Raw genomic sequence first — 17,213 nt, 5'->3', positions numbered from 1 at the left:
AAATCCTGAAGGCAGAACACACACCCAACCCCCTATGAAGCAGTTCTTGTAATCCACTCTGCCCAAACTGGCTTTTCTCCATTTATTCAAGATTTTATTTGATGTTCAGAGGGATTGTCAGTTTAGCTGGGGACAGAAAGGACACTGATTTAGGCATTACAATATTTATGATAATTACTTACAAAACTTGACATACTTTAAAGCAACACCAAAGAACTTTCCCTCTGTTGCACACGTCGCACGGCTTTGCCAATAACAATGTCCACAGACAAGGTAGAATATTTTGCATGACTTATAAAAGTATGATGTTTTGCGACATCAGATGCAAGTCAAATTTGTAGTTTCTTATGTCTCATTCCATCGAACTACAGATCCACTACCCGATCTGGCAAACTTACATAGTGCGGTTATAGCCGATAGAGGGCCGCAAAAGCGAATGCAGAATTGCCGTTCACCCTGTTACGAGTTGATGAACCACTGAAATGATTTTGGAAACATTATTTTAAGGTACAAAACTCTTTGGTGTTGCTTTTAACCAAACTTTGACCCTCAGTTAAAGTTTTATTTGAAGCACATTTTTTAACTGGGCTGCATATTTAAAAAAAAAAAACTAAAAAAAACAATGCACTGCATAAACACGGCAATGTAAGAACCTCTGGCAGTCCGCATACACAAACACTACACGAGGTACAGACATGTGCGTCAAACTCCATTAAGAGGTTGTCATAACATTTGAATAGCTTTGTCAGTCTTACACTTCAGTGGCATCTTTTGCACATAACTTTTAAAACATGATGGTAAAATCAATTGATATTTTAAAAAAAACTTTATGAAGGAAAATGCATTCCATTGCTCTGAATATCAGAGTGTGATTGTGCTGAGATGAACTTGTTTTGTTTCCTGTGAAATGACCCGCAGTAGTAATTTTCTATTTGTAATAAGGTTCATAAATGGAGAAGAATGAGGTTATCCTTTCCAGACAGGGTAACTCAAGTGAATCAGTTTTTTGCTACAGTTTAGTCTTCTGATGGATGCCATGTCCTCTTCTGTGAGGGAAAATCCAAAGATCTTTTGAAAGGGTACAGGAAAACCAAGTAAATATATGGAGTATTGTTCATAATGCTAACAGTCTACTACTAATTACTAATTATCAACTGCTACTACTAAAACTAACCTCATGGGATAACTTCAGACATAACTTCAGAAGTACATAGCCTGGAGACGACACTTACATTTTCATACTGAAAACCAGCTTACGTTTGACCTAGGCCCCATTCACCTTTGCCATCTGACTGAATCAGTGTTCTAAGAAGAAGTCTAAAATGAATACATTCCATTTTCACAACTAATTAACCCCACTCAAGGTAGACCAAGTTATTCTGCCACTGGTTGTCATTGTTAATATATATTGTAATATACTACAGAAAAACTGCTGACATGGTTAAGAACAATCTTGTTTCAACCCTGTATTCAATAACAAAAGGATGTACACCATCCGTACTGTTACTGTATGTATGCTGTACTGTTGGATATAAAACAATGTAGTGTTGCTATATAACTACTTGGAAAACATCTCTGTCTGCTAGTGATATTACAGGTACACATTTGAATTGAATGGGGAGGCCTGGTTTTCTGTGGTGGTTGACTGGTGGTGGACATTAGGAGTTGCAGGTATTGTTTTATAGCTTCTTTGGCAAAAACTTGTCAGTGAGTAAGTTATGGACAGATATTTCCCTTAATGGAATTGATGTCTGATACACTGTATCTCTCTAGGATATTTATCACCTTTGTTGCTAGAGGCCCAAAATACCTATATGCCTAAATCACTTTAGGTCAAGCACTGATTAACAAAAAAAATCAACAATATGTATCTGCCAATATGCCTGATCAGCCTCTACTGTAAGTGACACAGATAGTTAGTAATTGATGGCACCTCTGTCAAGGCACATGTGTTGGATCCCAGGTCACATGTCTCCCATCATGCAACATTCTCAGTGACACCATGTCTGTATCCTCTAACTGGAACCCAAAAACCTGGAGTGTAAGCCAAGCCAGTTAAAGCAAGAGGGCACAGAGTAAAAGAGGACAAGAAGAGAAGCCAGGAATGACAGAGGACACAATGTATATGTTTATATGCATTCCAGTTAATGTGGTGAAAATGCTGTATAATTACGGAGTAATTAAGTAACAGGATCAATGATTGACCTAAAGCTCTGAATGGAATAAGACGAAAGTCACCACTAGACTAAAACCAAACATGTCATGGGTGAAGAGAATGTAATCATCATACAAGGAAAGGAGACAAAACCCAGATACCAAAAATAACCACTGCACTACAGTATGTCAATTGGGTAAAGCTTAAAGCAACATCCCACTCACATTACAGTTTTCCAGAATCCTCTTCTTCTTGGTGGACTTGGGGATTGTGACAACTCCATTCTGCAAAGAACATGCTTTTCTTCAGTTTATAACAAGTGACCAGAAGCAAACAGCATTAATTGAACTTCAGTTAATAAATCATTCCTCTATATCTAACGAAGTGCAATGGTGAATTTACCTGTATGCTCCAGCGTATACAAATCTGGGAAGGGGTGTGCTCATATTTGTCAGCCATCTTGAGAATAGTAGGATGACTGAGAGCCTGGCCCTTGGCCAGGGGGCAGTAGCCCTCAAACACGATCCCCTGCTGTTGACAGTACTGTACAATCTCCTCAGGCTGCTGAAAAGGGTGATACTCAACCTGCAACAACACACATAGGGTGTGAGTTTGACAGCGTATTTTACCGAGTAAACCTGCTCAAATATGTTTATCCAGTATTTACTGAAAGGTGCATCATTTGAGGTTGCTTGCCATCCAGTGGCAAATTAGATAGGTAAATTTACCCTCTTCATAAACTTTTGTTTATACTCAAAGATTTTTACATTTACAGTAGGACTTTATCTCTGACCACTTTCAAGCCATGGCCTTTTGAAATTTTGATATACAAATCCAATGGTGTTGCTTTCTTAACCCTGACGCCTAGTTTGCCAGGTTTAAAAAAGTTATGAGAGGAAAATATTTGGTGTGAAAGACACACATAGGCCTACATGTTTTTATGCTTTTTTGTTTGTTTTTATAATTTGTATTAATATTTATTTTATCATTATTTTATTTATAAGCTAAGGTTGCTAGCACAGGTGTCTAAAAAAATATTTAAAAAAAAAAGACTTGAACTTTCTGTTTGTAGTTTTGTGTTTGAAAATACAGTATTTGAAAAAAACATTGCATTTTAGAAAATGGCTGTTCTTTTTTGTATTATTCTTTAACACTGACTTGGCCCTCCAGTCAGATGACATTGGCAGAAGTGGCCCCCAGCTCATTTGAGTTTGAGACCCCTGCCCTACCAGCTCCTCTCGAAGGAGGCAATAGACGTCATGCTCCATGTGAGATCTGTCTTCTGTAATAAACTCTGGTGCTTTGTTTTACGTGTAAGGACCCTGAGCAAGCTACTGACGAGGTTTGATGCTGTTTTGAACAATATTACTGGTTAAAAATGTTATTTGGGAAGCGTTTGGCTCACTGCCCCTAGCTAATCCACTGTTTGCGATTTGGAGCTATAGCATATAGTGTAGTGGTTGATCAACGAAAAATACTGTCTCCACAGCTTATTTGATGTGTTTTAATGCAGAAAAACACCCTGGGGTCAATTTTTGCCGGAATTACACTTTAATCGAACCATAATAGCTGATGCTACAGATAGGGCCTACTCAACACATCTAAAGACCAGTTGCATTGTTTCTTTTATTAGGGCAGCAGTTTCCATTCATGAATAGGGTATGGTCACTCATGATTGGGATTCTATTCCAACACTTGCATCGTGACGGGCGAAGACTTTGCGCTAACTTTGAATTCATTGGTCCAGCCTAACAAATCACATTGCTCAGGGATTCATAACATTACTTCCTACTTTGCCTACGGGTCATTCCACGTCAATTCAACCAGGGCCCACGCACTTAGGTCTCAAAAAATTCTGAAAAAATATATAAAACATATTGATGTCAATAGGGCATTTTGCCCATGTTCAGGGTGGAAAATAAAAAAGAAAGATTTGCATAAGACAAGTCAAATTGGTGTTTTCAAAAAGAAGGGATCATGGAGAATAAGGAAAAACATATTTAAAAAATCTTTGTATATTCCCACAAGGTGTTTGGGTGCTCTGAAAATGATAACCAAAATGATTTTTCAGACTTGTGAGGTCTGCTGTTCAGACCCTGAAGGGATTTATTTTCTGTTAATTGCTTTTTGTAGAGTGTTTCTACTTATCTCAGTAAGGAAAATAAATTAAGAGCCTATGTTGAGTACAAATATGTCTTCTGAAGGCTTAAACAGAGCCCAGCCAAAAACTCCAATAAAATTTGTATCAACTTTGAGGGACAGCTATGACCATGCAGGATTATCCAGACCAAACGTGACGATTTTGCTACATACTATTCCTATTTATGTACCAGCATGCAAAATGTGAGCCTCCTACATGGTTTAGTTATTGCGCTGTGGGCTTGTGAACTTTGACAAAAAAAAGAGCCCGAACAAAATCGACACCCCCTCCCCCTTGTAAAACTGGCTGTATCTTGGAAAGTATTGATCTTACATAAGAGTAATTTTACAGTGTGTCTCCTGGGTAACATAGGTACACCTGGTAATTTTTTCAGAATTTTTTGAGACCTAAGTGGGTGGGGCCTGGTTGAACTGACGTGGAATGACCCCTACGATTTACAAACTGACAATAAACACCACTGCCAGTTAGGAAACAATGTATGTGGGCCTACCTTTGCTGTAAATAAATTCACACATTCTCTCTGGGGGCCCCTGTTATTGCCTCGGGCCTTAGAATTATCCTAACCCACCACCGCAGCGCCCCTGGTATCTCTTAGCACTGCTACACAAACACCTGCTGAACAATCACACTCACCTGGTTGACATGGGGCACTATACTGCAGTCCTCCTTCAACTCCTCCAAATGGGGAATGAGAAAATTGCTAACTCCTATGGCCCGGCACAAACCTGTCATATGGATAAATACGTGCACATTATGACACAGAGATTATCTTTAGATAATCAGATATTATAACAAATATTTTCACATTGCACCTTCATCATAAAGCTCCTCCAGGGCCCTCCATGTTTCTGCTCTCATCTCCCTATTGGATCGACCGGGCACCATGCAGTCAGGCCAGTGCATCAGGTATAAGTCTGAGAGGGCATAGGAAAGTGTCTATATCCACATCATGCTAAATATGTGATGGTGGTACGAAACAACAGTCTACGAAACAATGGAACTCATACCTAGGTACTCCACTCCCAACCTGGCACATGATGCTCTGCAAGCCTGTTTGGTGTTGCTATAGCCATAGTCCCCAGGCCATAACTTGGTTGTCAGCCACACATCCTGGCGTGGGACCCCGCTCTCTCGGACAGCTTTCGCCAGGTATTCTTCACAACCATAGCGTTTAGCTGTGTCAATGTGCCTCACACCACACTCCTGTAGTGCGTAAACAACCGCTTCGTGAGAGTATCCACCATTATGCGAAGTCCCTGAAGCCGAAAAACAGCAAATACTGTTGCATCTGCAGAACTATGAGTTTTAGCCTAAGGTAAGGCTATGTGTCAAGAAGGGCTTGGTGATACATTTACTGTTGAACGTGTTTCAGATCAAAGTTTTACTTTTGCTGCTTTCAGTAATGTGCAGGGCTGACGACTTAACAACAAAATATTTCGTGGACAGGAATTTGCAACAAAGTAACTAATGTTTCCACATATTGGTAACACAAATGGATCCACGCCGTTGCTATCCAAAGTAAACTTTAAATGGCTACTTGTAAAGTACTCACCCAGACCGAGTATCGGTAACTCCAATCCATTGGAGAGAGTAACTGTGGGACAACACAGCATCTTATTGGCAGAGCCCATATATTGCTTGGATTTTACAACAGGTTTAACCTCGATATTGTTCAAATGGGATGTTATGAAATAGTCATTTTTAATGGCAGGAAATTTCCAGAACGCAAACTGTTATCATTACGCATAACGCAAGATCCAGCAGAGGTTGTTCAGCTGTCGCAAACACTCCAGGAGTTAATATGTTACCACTTACCGGCCGTTTGCAGCAGTACGTATTCCAGTGCGGAACAAATATGCATACAAGCTACTAATCGTCAGATCCCGTTGTCCATTGTACTCGTCTTACGAGTGGTACGTTGTAAGTAGCCAATGAACTGGAGTTTAAAAGTTAGCGCGAAAGCTCCATTGACATCTTCAAATTGGATATTGGTCTTACAAACTATAACACGTAGCCTACTTGGATGGAGCCTATTACGCACACTTAGTTTCGACAATTTACAATTTCAAGTAGCCTAATTGTATTGGTAACTTACCTTTGCCATAAACATAGCTATTCAGGTTACGTGTCCTTCCATACTATACAACTCTATTCGAAAAATATAAACTGGTCTACACTGTAATACCACAAATGAATTCCTCTGAATCCACACATCCTCACGATTCATTTTATGTCATACAATGGACCTGACTGTTTACTATACACACACACACACACACAATATAAATGCACCTGTAAAATTCTATTCTCAGATGCTGTAATGGTGGATTTAAAAACCTCCTAGGACTGTAGCCTACTATGGTGGTTGCGCACTGTCCCAACAAACTCCAACACAGATAGTTTGGTCAGTGTGCAGTCTCACTGTCACTCTTTCTTGGATGGAGTTCGTGTTTCACGTGTCCAAATATCATTATTTTATATTAAGCTACTTTCTGGGTAGTGTGGACCTAGAGGTTGGTTTCTAAATATTCTAATTAAAGACTGCAACCTACTGTCAAATTAAGAATGTTAGAGTTTGTTGCGTGTTGTCTGTCTGGACAGTCTACCACGGCTGCGCAGAGGTGCAGCAGGCAGCTTTTCACTTACTTTTAGAGGAAGTGGGAACTCTCAAATATGAGAACAACATGAGGTAGGGTTTCAACCGATACTAAAGTACATTTCAAGTCTTTTTATTTATTTGCTTAACAAATGTGCTGTGAACCCTAAAGAGCGTTATACCAACTCCAACTACCAACTTACTCAGTTGAAATTAGGCTATGTTTTGGTTTGCGCTTGGTTCCCTTGCTTGATTAGTGTGTTGGTTTGAAAGTTTGTGCTAATGTAGCCTACCAGTAATGTCACTCTCTCTTCATATGTATTTCTTAGAGGCTGTAGGATGATCCCACTTCGAAAGGCGCAGCTGATACTATTTGCACTTCTGTTTATCTTGATTGGGGCATCTCTGACTTCAATGCTTCCCCTGGCTGTGGATACAGATGATGATGGCGGAGTAATGGATGTTCTACGCCGAAAAGCTGACTCTCCTCCACTGAAGGATTCCTTTACTATAGTAATACAGACGTACAATCGAACAGACATCCTTCTTAAACTCCTCAATCATTACCAGGCAGTGCCTCATCTAAGACAGATTGTCATCGTGTGGAACAACATCGGAGTGCGGCCACCACAGCAATTATGGGGTTCCCTTGGTCCGCATCCTGTTCCCGTAGTCTTCAAGGAGCAAAGCGTCAATCTGATGCGCAACCGCTTGCAGCCTTTTTCGGAGATAGATACAGATGGTATAAATATAGGGTTGGCCTACCTAGTGTATAATGTGAAAAGTTACCGATCTTCCCAGTAGAACAGATATGGGGGTCGAGGGGAACTTGTTGGTGTCACAATTGCAAGTCTCTGCATCTGGGACGACCCCTGCATTTCCAAGTCAACAAATATGATGTTTATGCAGCCTACTGTAAAATGCATGAATAACCAGCCTACTACAGTACATACAGTATTACACTACATGTTTCTAAACCAGACAATAATTATATGAGTAGGCTATGTTAATAAACTCATTTACTGATGGTAGTCAAATGAGTTTAAAGTGCCAAATTCTTGATTAAACCTTATTGGTCTACTTGGCATGTCTGCTAATTTGTGTGGTTTTTGGAACTACTTTTTCAGACAAATTCCATGACCAGTGTGTCTCCATTAATCATCTAAGAACCTGATTAGGCCTAAGCTAATTTGGAGAAAAACCAGCTGGTCCAGTTCCACCTAATTCTATTCATGTTTTTCATTTTTTTCTGTTTCTCTGTTCACTACAGCTGTGTTAATGGTGGATGATGATACATTGGTCAGTGTTCCTGATATAAGTTTTGCTTTCTCTGTCTGGAAGGTAAAATAACTGAAATTTACAGTTTTTTCATAGCTGTCCTGGAAGCCATTTAGGTGCCAGTAGATTTGAAGGAGTTGTGCAGTCATTTCAAATTCAAATTCAATCTATTTTATTCGGATCATACAATCTTCAGTGTTTTTATGTTTCAGCAATTTTCTGATCAGATTGTTGGCTTTGTACCACGCAAGCATGTGATCACAGCCTCTGGTGTTTACAGCTACGGCAGCTTTGAGCTTCAGGACACTGAAACAGGTGGAGGTGACCGGTAAGGCACATGGTACATTACACTTCACACTTTCACTTTGTATTCACTCACAGGCTTGCCCTAACTCCATGTCCTGTGCATGCTTCTGCCCTTTTGTTTTCCCTCTACTCTACATGTCAGTTCAATCTACATAGAACAGTGTTTTTCAACCACTGTGCCGGGGCACACTAGTGTGCCGTGAGAGATCATCAGGTGTGCCGCCTCTGTTGCATCAAAGAATTTATAACCACATGCTCTCATTGATCGTATGATTGCACTATTTGTGGTATGCAGGCATTGTACAACGGGGGCCCCATATCCAGTATTCACATAATCATCACATATCCAGTTCATAACAACAATTAAATTAGATATAGTCACCTACAAATGAAACAGAGGCCGCTTGTTTTATTGAGCAGGTCTTGCATAGAAGCCATAATAAGGCCATATCTGTGTATTATTTGAAATTTTAGGCTATGTTTATTTTTTCTTCACACAGGATGTTAGTGTGCCGTGGGACAAAAAAGGTTGAAAGTGTCAAAAGTGTGCCCGTGGCACAAAAAAGGTTGAAAAACACTGACATAGAATATGTACTATGACTAGGCATAGTGCCTATAAAAAAAATATGCCCACGGGCACACTGTATCAGGGGATGGTTGCCATCATGGAAAGGTCAAGAGCCACCAAATATTTCTGTGGCTGCTGGCACACCACTTCTAGAGTTTCATATGTACTCAATACTGCGGTCAAGACTGACTTGGGCCCTCAGTAACACACAACCACTAAGTGTGAAGTGAATATGATGAAAGCAAAGAGTAGACACACACACAGAGATTCGGACAGATATTCCTTGGTTTATATAATGACTGTATGATTTTAGACTTTGCTCTGCTGTTCCAGGTACTCCATGGTTCTGGTGGGTGCTGCCTTCTTCCACCGCCGCTACCTGCAGGTCTTCCAAGACCAGCCCAGCCAGGTGCATACCTTGGTGGACGAAACGCAGAACTGCGACGACATTGCCATGAACTTCGCTGTGGCGCTCTATTTGGCACGGCACGACGGGTCAAAAGCACGGCCCTCTGGGGTTCTGGTAAAGCCTGTGGATATCCGGAACCTGGAGCGGGACTCCCGCAGCGGCTACATTGGTATGTGGCACCGGGCAGAGCACATGCTCCAGCGCTCCTGCTGCCTGAATCGCCTGGCACAGATCTACGGCAGCATGCCCCTGCAGTACTCCAATATCATGCTCACACAGTTCGGTTTCCCAAGCTATGCTAACCACAAGAGCAAGATATGAGGAACTTTCAGGGTAAGATTAAATGGCACAGCTAATTAGTGAGAAAAGCCAGGTTGAGTCACATAGTGGTACTGACAAGCAGATTTTTAGGCTTGATTTCCTGTCTTAAAAGACCTAGAACAATATAAAACAATCTCCATAGTAAAACTAAGTAATTTTATAATTTTATATCTATGATGTCTATGTCTACATTTTATTTTCTTCAGGGAAGAATAGACTATGTGCACGCTCTAAGCGATTGGCAACGTCACTTCTGTTGACGTTCAAACAAAACAGAGATCTAGCTCGCTACTCCCTCCCCTTTCCTCCCGTGCAATTGAAACTCTCCTAAACGCGCATCTCGTCAGTGATTGGCTGGAACAATTTGTTTTTATGGTCCAGGCTGGACCAAGTTGTTTTTGTTGCCGTTTTTTGAGCCTGGACTGTCCACAGAGACCGCATTTTTTTTTGTGTTTTCAGGGCACAGGCAGCTATAGCAGATGGTGAGGTAATGTTTGCTGTATGTGACGAAACATATTTAGCTTAGAAACCACGTAACATCGCTTAGAGCGCCTTTAATGTGATTAGTGTCTATGTAACGGATGCCAGCTAGCTAAGCTGTGCTTGTGGAACGTTGGTAAACCTCACTCCCCGACGCCTCAAGAGTGCTGGTGGCATGCGAGCCAGTAGCCTGGGTTATTGGCTCAATTGTTAGCGTTCTCGTCTCCCGATCCGAGGTGCTGCTGTTCGCGGGTTAGAGAACAATGCTGTTGTAATGGGTTTAGGCATGCAGACAGATTAGTCCACTCTCAAAGTTATCTGAAGGAAGAAGTCACTTAGATAATTACTAAACATTGAATCTTGTTTAAAGACTACCATTTAAGTTGTAATGCAGATAATGATATGAGTGTTTTTTCCCAACAGACTCTAGGTAATACATAATTAAATAGCATGTAAGACATAATACTGTAGCCTACAGTGATGTGTTATTTAAGTAATTAAGTAAGATACTTTCTTACTTAAGTAAGATACTTTCAATTTACAATACACCCTCATGCACACTGTAGAATACCTGTTTGAGTGCAGGAGCACCATATAAGTAAAGTAATTATACATTAGGGACTTCATTGTCCATTGCCCCCTTTCCAAATGTGTGATTTAGGTGGTGGTTTAACAGATTTAATATGTGGTATTCTCTACTTTGGTTGGCGTGAAACCATGGAATTTTTCATCAGGAAGCTTGCATGCCCTTGCTGTTCCTAATAAAACAATGATTTTAGTAACTTAGGAAATCTGGACATCTGAACAATGTAAGATTTCGGTTTCACTTTGAGTCTTTTGAACACACTTCCTGGAATTACTTACAAACCTAAGACAGGAGTTAATAGAAAATTGAAGTACATGAATATATAACCATAAAATAAGCAAACATAATATTTTGTTATTTTTAAAATAATTATGGGATTATGAATTGCAGTTGCATGCAGTTGCGACACAAGTGTTTTCCAAAACCATAGAATAATAAGCTTTATTTGTATAGCACCTTTCATACATAGAATGCAACACAAAGTGCTTTATATTTGGAACATAACACAATAATAAAAAAGAATCAGTCATTCCTCTTCGTTGCTGTGGCCGTTTATGATCCAATCAGGAACACACACACACACACACACACATATATATATATATATATATATATATATATTATTGTATATATAGGCTTTGCTAACAAATGCTTAGGCTCCGTTGATGCGGACTTTAAGAGGTTAGCCTTAGTATGTTCTTAGTATGTGTTTTGATTATATGACTTTCACAGGCTAGGCTTGTTACTTTTGGTTTGACCTGGTGTGCCAGGTTCCCAGATCGAGGTCTCGCTTTGATTTTGGTCCAACCAAAAGTACCTCTGTTTTGTCAACAGTTTTTTGCTCATCCACTGATTAATGGAGGTTAAGCAAGGGAGCAAAGGCCATCTGGGTTAGTTGGCTCCACAGAAATGTATAATTGTATATAAAAAGTGTATCTATACTGCACAAACACATTGAAGTCTAAAACTGACATGGTTGTAGTACATTATTTGCTGAAAATAAATTCTTGAAAGTAGAAAAGGCTCGCATGTTACATTATGACAAATCTTTTTAATCTCTAGAATACATCTTTATCGTTAATTTGAATCCAGAGAAGAATGGCAATGCCATCTTTGAAGACCCATATCTAGCCCCAACCAATCCACTTCACACTGCAATTTGTTGTAAAAAGCCTTTGATGTAAATCAGGGGTGTATTTCAAGTAGGTGGTTAAATAACAAACCTGGGTAAGTAAATTCAGCGGAAGTGGTAACCTCCTAAAAAAACAGCCCTTGGGCTTTGTTAAGTTTAGAGATTGAAGGCTTGTGCTTTTTCTATTATCAGGTTTACAACTATCGCTGGGTTATCTTACCTAGATCTGCCACTAAACCACCTGCTTGGAATCTTGGCCTGGAGTATTGACTCCACGACAAAACCAAGAGTAGTATCAGAGAATCCTGTAGCAATGCTGGCTATGAGAAAATAAAACAAGTCACCGTAATTATTCCAGAAAGTGTCAGCAGTCATTCCACTGATGGAGCACTGTATTATGTGTTGTATCATCCCATACAACTCCATACGACTTGATCACAGTGCATTCTCCACTATGTCCACCATGCCATTGCCGATGTCATTTGAATGTTTTCTTGATCTCAAAAACCGAAGCAGCAGTACCAAAGCAGTCAGAAGTGATGCTAAACCCACTGTAGGAAGGACAGCTGCAGGCAGGACAGGTGAGCCTGTGGTCATTAGGAGGCCAAGCGGAAATCAGATTAATTAACAGCAGTGCACTTGCAGCTCATGTAATGGTGTCATTTTAGATTGTGTTATACTGGTAGTTTCACAACTAAGTTTCATATGGCCAAAAAAATTAAACTTTTAAATATCATTATATGGGGAGTTTTTTTTTGTTTTTTTTTAATTTGCAACTTCAAGGATACCAAAAAATGTCCTAAAGCAACTGGCCATTGAAAGTTCTTAAATATGCATAGGCTACACCTGCTTTTAAAAGGCGGAACATTTTCACTGCAAAATGTGCACTGTATCATGTAGCCACTCTGCGTGTCTTTATGTGTGCGTCCACATTAAATCCATTCCACTCACGTTATCAGGAGAATACCGTAGCCTAAAGTTTTATTTTGGTCTCACTCAATGGATCCAAATAACAGAAATAGCAAACTCTCATGGTAGGGTAAGTTAGGCTATAAGCACATAGCCAATTAAACATGACCAAGGAAAATGTGAACGGGACAACACACAATACCACACTAACGTTATGCTATGAATTAAGAATGCTCAGCTCAGCCAGGTTTGTTTGTGCAGTCAGGATGTAGGCCTATGAATGTGAAAATATGCTCTTCTCCATTAGCAATAATCCAGGAATCTACTCATCTACATCTACTCAGTAAAATTTTTTTACCCTCCCTCAGAGTTCCAGCGTCCCTGGTTAAATGTTGCACTTTTGATAAGGTTTTGCCCATATTTTTGTATATAGTAAATGCTGTCACACTTTCTGAAACTATTTCAGCTTATGCAGGCATATCAGTGCTTTCTGAACATATTGAGCACACTTTTAAAAATACCGCGATAATACCGTAAACCGTGATAATTTTGGTCACTATAACCGTGAGGTTACATTTTTATACCGTTACATCACTTATTCCACTGCTTGGTTGAATTTCCCAATGTCCTGTGTTCTTTAGAATATGCATTGACATAATGTTATTTAAACACCTATGAAGTAGGCTAGATCCATTTTTTTGGCCGTATCACACTTGTATATTAATTCGCCGAACTCGTGAGGTTTAAATGAACTGTCACGTTGCATGGCAGTAGGGTAAATAAAATAACAATGTTTCAAGTAAGGGATAATGTATTGTCCGCCAGTAATTATCAGAAAATAAGTCCCGACAGGGAGAACAGAACCCCGACGCGCAGCGGAGGGGTTTTGCTTCGACCTGAAGGGACTTATTTTCTGATAATTACCTGCGGACAATACATTATCCCGCTTATTACACAGCTACTTGCCAAAACGCGAAAAGAAACCTAACACAATAAATCTTTAAAAATGATTTTGCTACCGTTTCGTGTCTTCCGCTGACAAAATAAATAGTTCGCCACACAGATAGAACTTGACAGTTTCAGGTGTTGCGTGGCAACGTTTTACTAACTTACTTTCCCTTTCAATGAAATTCCATTGCAATAAGTGAACGGAATTCTTGCGGAGGGATATGAAAGACATTAATCAACCCGTTGCCATTGACAATTGACGGTTATATATAACCATTGACGGTTATATATACTTTGCCGGTGATTTATGTAAGGGATAATGTATAGAACGCCGGTCATTATGGGGAAAATAAGTCCCGACAGGGCGAACCGGACCCCGACGCGCCAGCGGAGGGACTTATTTTCCCATAATGACCGGCGTTCTATACATTATCCCGCTTATTATACGGCTACCTGCCAAAACGAAAAAATAAACTCCACAATATGTCTCTTTAGCCTACACTTATTTGTTACCGTTTCGTTGTGGCTTTTGCTGAGAAACAAATAGTTCAACACACGCTGAACTTGAATCAAACATTCTTTAGAACACATCTGATCAACCGTCTGCTTTCACTTTTGAATGAAGTTCCAATGCAAGAAGTGACCAGAATACTTGCGGAGTGATATGATCAGCAGCACAAAACCCGTCGCCATTGACAGCGGTAATTATATGTTTGCAGCGGTAATTACATGAATTTATTTTACCGTAGAACGTTGGGAAATCCCATTCAAGTCAATGGAGCGTTCTACTAGCATTGTGAAGAGCCGTATAATAAGTAAGGGATAATGTATAGAACGCCGGTCATTACTGGGAAAATAAGTCCCGACAGGGCGAACCGGACCCCGACGCGCAGCGGAGGGGTCTTGTTCCGCCCTGAAGGGACTTATTTTCACAAAGCAGCAGACACAATGAAAAAGTGAGGCGGACATGTATTTTATTTTGGCTGTGTGTGGCCACATTTCAGCTGACTTTCATGTGCAGATTCACAATGTCATGTGCCGTCCGACTTACTTGCAACGCTTAGCTGGAATGTCTCCATGACATAGCCCAAGTGGTTGGTGATGTTGATCAGGTAGAGCCCTGTGTCCTCATGTGTGAGGTGAAGCAGGTGGAACGTGCCATCTCCAGACTGCAGCGGTTGTCTGTGGCCCTGCCTGAACAAGGTGAAGGTGGCAGGTGGAAAGCTGAGAGCTGTGCAGCTGATGGTCACATTCTGGCCACTCAGCATCTCCGCAGACGGGGAGACGCTCACTTGTGTACCACCGGGAGGGCCTGCAAGTCAACAGCAGGAATACTGATTACCCTACTGGTGAAATGGATGAGTGAATGAATTAATATTATGAATGTGTAGATGATTGAAATTTGCAGTACCCTACGTTAGGCACAGGATGGATAGTCTATTTGCATAATACATAGGCCTATCTGTCATAAAAACACGAAATATGCATGCAAACATGTACATAATTGAATTTGTATGTTCTGACCTTGAATGATCACTGTTACACTGGATTTCACACTCCCAGCAGTGTTGTTTGCCTCACAGTCATATTGACCTGCATGAGACCAGGTGATGTTCGTAATAACAATGGTGCTTATATTGGTGCTGTCTAAAACCTTCCCAGCTTTTGTCCACACTGGGACAGGAAGTGGGTTTCCATCTGAGTTGCAGGTTAGGGACAGTGTCTTTCCAATCGTCAAATTTTGTTCCCCCGATATAATTATATTCCTGAGGTAGTCTGAAGTGGTGCCAGAAAAAAAGTATGTAAAAAGCAGGTGCTCAGGAATATATCGCTTCAATAATACCTTATATATCAATAGGCTATCTAATAGGCTACAATACTTTTTTGCCATTATGATATTTCTTACCTGAGTTAACATTCGTTATCAAAGTGCATAGCCATAAATATGAATAGCCTATGTTACTTACTCAAGTTAACTGTCAATGGCGCTGAGCGTGTACGTGTAATATTTGAACTTTTTCCATGACCTGCTGGTATAATTTGGATGACTTTACAAGTAATGTTTCCTCCGTTGTCCAGAGCAGTGGGAGTAAATATGTATTTGGAGGAGACTGTCGATGTTCCTGCCTGCTCTTTATGTATGAAGTTGCGGCCTTCAACGCTCATGTTTCCGTGCACCCACTCGACTGACACCTCATCAGGGTATAGGTTCCGAGCCGTACAGGTGACCGTCTGCTTTACACCCACTGTCAGATTATCTTCTCCGGATATCTCAGGGTCGCTCGGGAAAGCTGTCAGTAACACATGAGTTAGGAATTACTGACACCCAGTTCTTGTGCTGCGATATTTTTTTTTGTAAAGGTTTGCTTCAGGCTGATTTCTGAATATTCTTACAGTAACATGTACTTACAGTAAACCACTATCTTCCTCTTGCGTGTAAGTGGACGTGTTTGATTACACATAACACTGCATACCATTTCGATGTTTGTCAGCGCTTGACTTTTGAAGGACACAAACCCATTTTCCTCCTTTATTGGTTTGAAGGGTTTGTCATCTACTGGACGCCAGGTGAATGATGGCTGCTCAGGGCATCCAGTCGCGGTGCAATTTAAATCTACGGTCCCCCCGATCTCCACCAGCACAGGATCCGGTTTGTCTATCTGGACAACAACCGAGGAGGCTTTTCCAGGAAAACAATGACAGAATAAATGTATTAAATTAATTGGACGTCAAATCAACAGTCTATAATAATAGTCCTCCGAGGTATGCGTAATATGCCATCTGCGCGTAAAGCGTGAGAAAAATCACAGGGTACCTACTTAGTAGTGGCACTATCATCGCCAACAAAGCCAGCATATTTAATTTACAAAATCACTTTGCTGTCTGTACAAGTAACTGATCATAAGTGGGTTGGGAGAACAGTTTATAGGCGTGCCAATGTGCTAAGGGAAGTTACTTGTGTAGACTGGAATTTCTGCTGATGTTGATTATCTTTTATAAATATCTCATTGCCCAGGGGAATAACATCTACATGCCATTGCTTAATACTTAGATAACACCTAATATCAGACGATGATTATTTAGTCTGTCCTTAATTTCAAGAGAGTGCTTGATAATATTTTATTTTCTACCATACTGTGCGTGCCTTCCACTAACTAGCTTACGTTTACTGTCAAGAACATGCATTATTCTTTTCTTGATTCTGAATCTTCCTTTTGTGTAGTGGACTAGGCTACTCTACAGGTTGTTTTATTCATCTTTCCTCCTCCAATAAACACACACTGAAACTTAATTGTATCACCACCTTATTTAATTAAATTGAATAACATAACACAATCACATTATGAGCACAAAACTAAATAAC

The 17,213-nt window shown here is 40.3% G+C and overlaps 3 protein-coding genes across 6 annotated transcripts; 1 reads left to right on the top strand and 2 right to left on the bottom strand.

The window, feature by feature from the left end:
- Positions 1-50: 50 nt before the first annotated feature.
- On the bottom strand, positions 51-6,768 carry LOC143134322 (putative oxidoreductase ZK1290.5). 3 transcript variants are annotated; one of them, XM_076294596.1, is made up of 8 exons: positions 5,869-6,768; positions 5,324-5,572; positions 5,129-5,230; positions 4,950-5,041; positions 2,558-2,740; positions 2,380-2,439; positions 1,934-2,034; positions 949-1,068 (listed from the first exon to the last, which is right to left on the bottom strand). In XM_076294596.1, exons 1-7 carry the CDS (start codon positions 5,945-5,947, stop codon positions 1,939-1,941), a joined length of 861 nt encoding a protein of 286 aa, XP_076150711.1. In that variant the 5' UTR covers positions 5,948-6,768; the 3' UTR covers positions 949-1,068; positions 1,934-1,938. The 3 variants fall into 3 exon arrangements, with proteins under 3 accessions (XP_076150712.1, XP_076150710.1, XP_076150711.1); XM_076294597.1 differs by lacking the exon at positions 1,934-2,034 and having other exon boundaries at positions 51-1,068; positions 5,324-5,519; XM_076294595.1 differs by lacking the exon at positions 1,934-2,034 and having other exon boundaries at positions 52-1,068.
- extl2 (exostosin-like glycosyltransferase 2) lies at positions 5,567-11,418 on the top strand. Of its 2 annotated transcripts, none has more exons than XM_076294593.1 (5): positions 5,567-5,631; positions 7,242-7,654; positions 8,183-8,253; positions 8,403-8,518; positions 9,398-11,418. In XM_076294593.1, exons 1-5 carry the CDS (start codon positions 5,615-5,617, stop codon positions 9,792-9,794), a joined length of 1,014 nt encoding a protein of 337 aa, XP_076150708.1. In that variant the 5' UTR covers positions 5,567-5,614; the 3' UTR covers positions 9,795-11,418. The 2 variants fall into 2 exon arrangements, with proteins under 2 accessions (XP_076150708.1, XP_076150709.1); XM_076294594.1 differs by lacking the exon at positions 5,567-5,631 and adding an exon at positions 6,914-7,005 and having other exon boundaries at positions 9,398-11,417.
- A 484-nt stretch (positions 11,419-11,902) lies between these two features.
- On the bottom strand, positions 11,903-17,113 carry vcam1a (vascular cell adhesion molecule 1a). Its single transcript, XM_076294592.1, has 6 exons — positions 16,669-17,113; positions 16,260-16,529; positions 15,817-16,140; positions 15,374-15,625; positions 14,901-15,161; positions 11,903-12,579 (listed from the first exon to the last, which is right to left on the bottom strand). The coding sequence occupies exons 1-6, from the start codon at positions 16,703-16,705 to the stop codon at positions 12,428-12,430; spliced, it is 1,296 nt and encodes a 431-aa protein (XP_076150707.1). The 5' UTR covers positions 16,706-17,113; the 3' UTR covers positions 11,903-12,427.
- Positions 17,114-17,213: the final 100 nt, after the last annotated feature.

Source organism: Alosa pseudoharengus, unplaced genomic scaffold, assembly GCF_046254945.1.
Source record: "Alosa pseudoharengus isolate Yale_2024_CS ecotype anadromous, Long Island Sound unplaced genomic scaffold, YU_APseudo_1.1 YU_APseudo_1.1_scf_2, whole genome shotgun sequence".
NCBI lineage: Eukaryota > Metazoa > Chordata > Actinopteri > Clupeiformes > Clupeidae > Alosa > Alosa pseudoharengus.
This window is presented reverse-complemented; position numbering and strand designations above follow the sequence as displayed.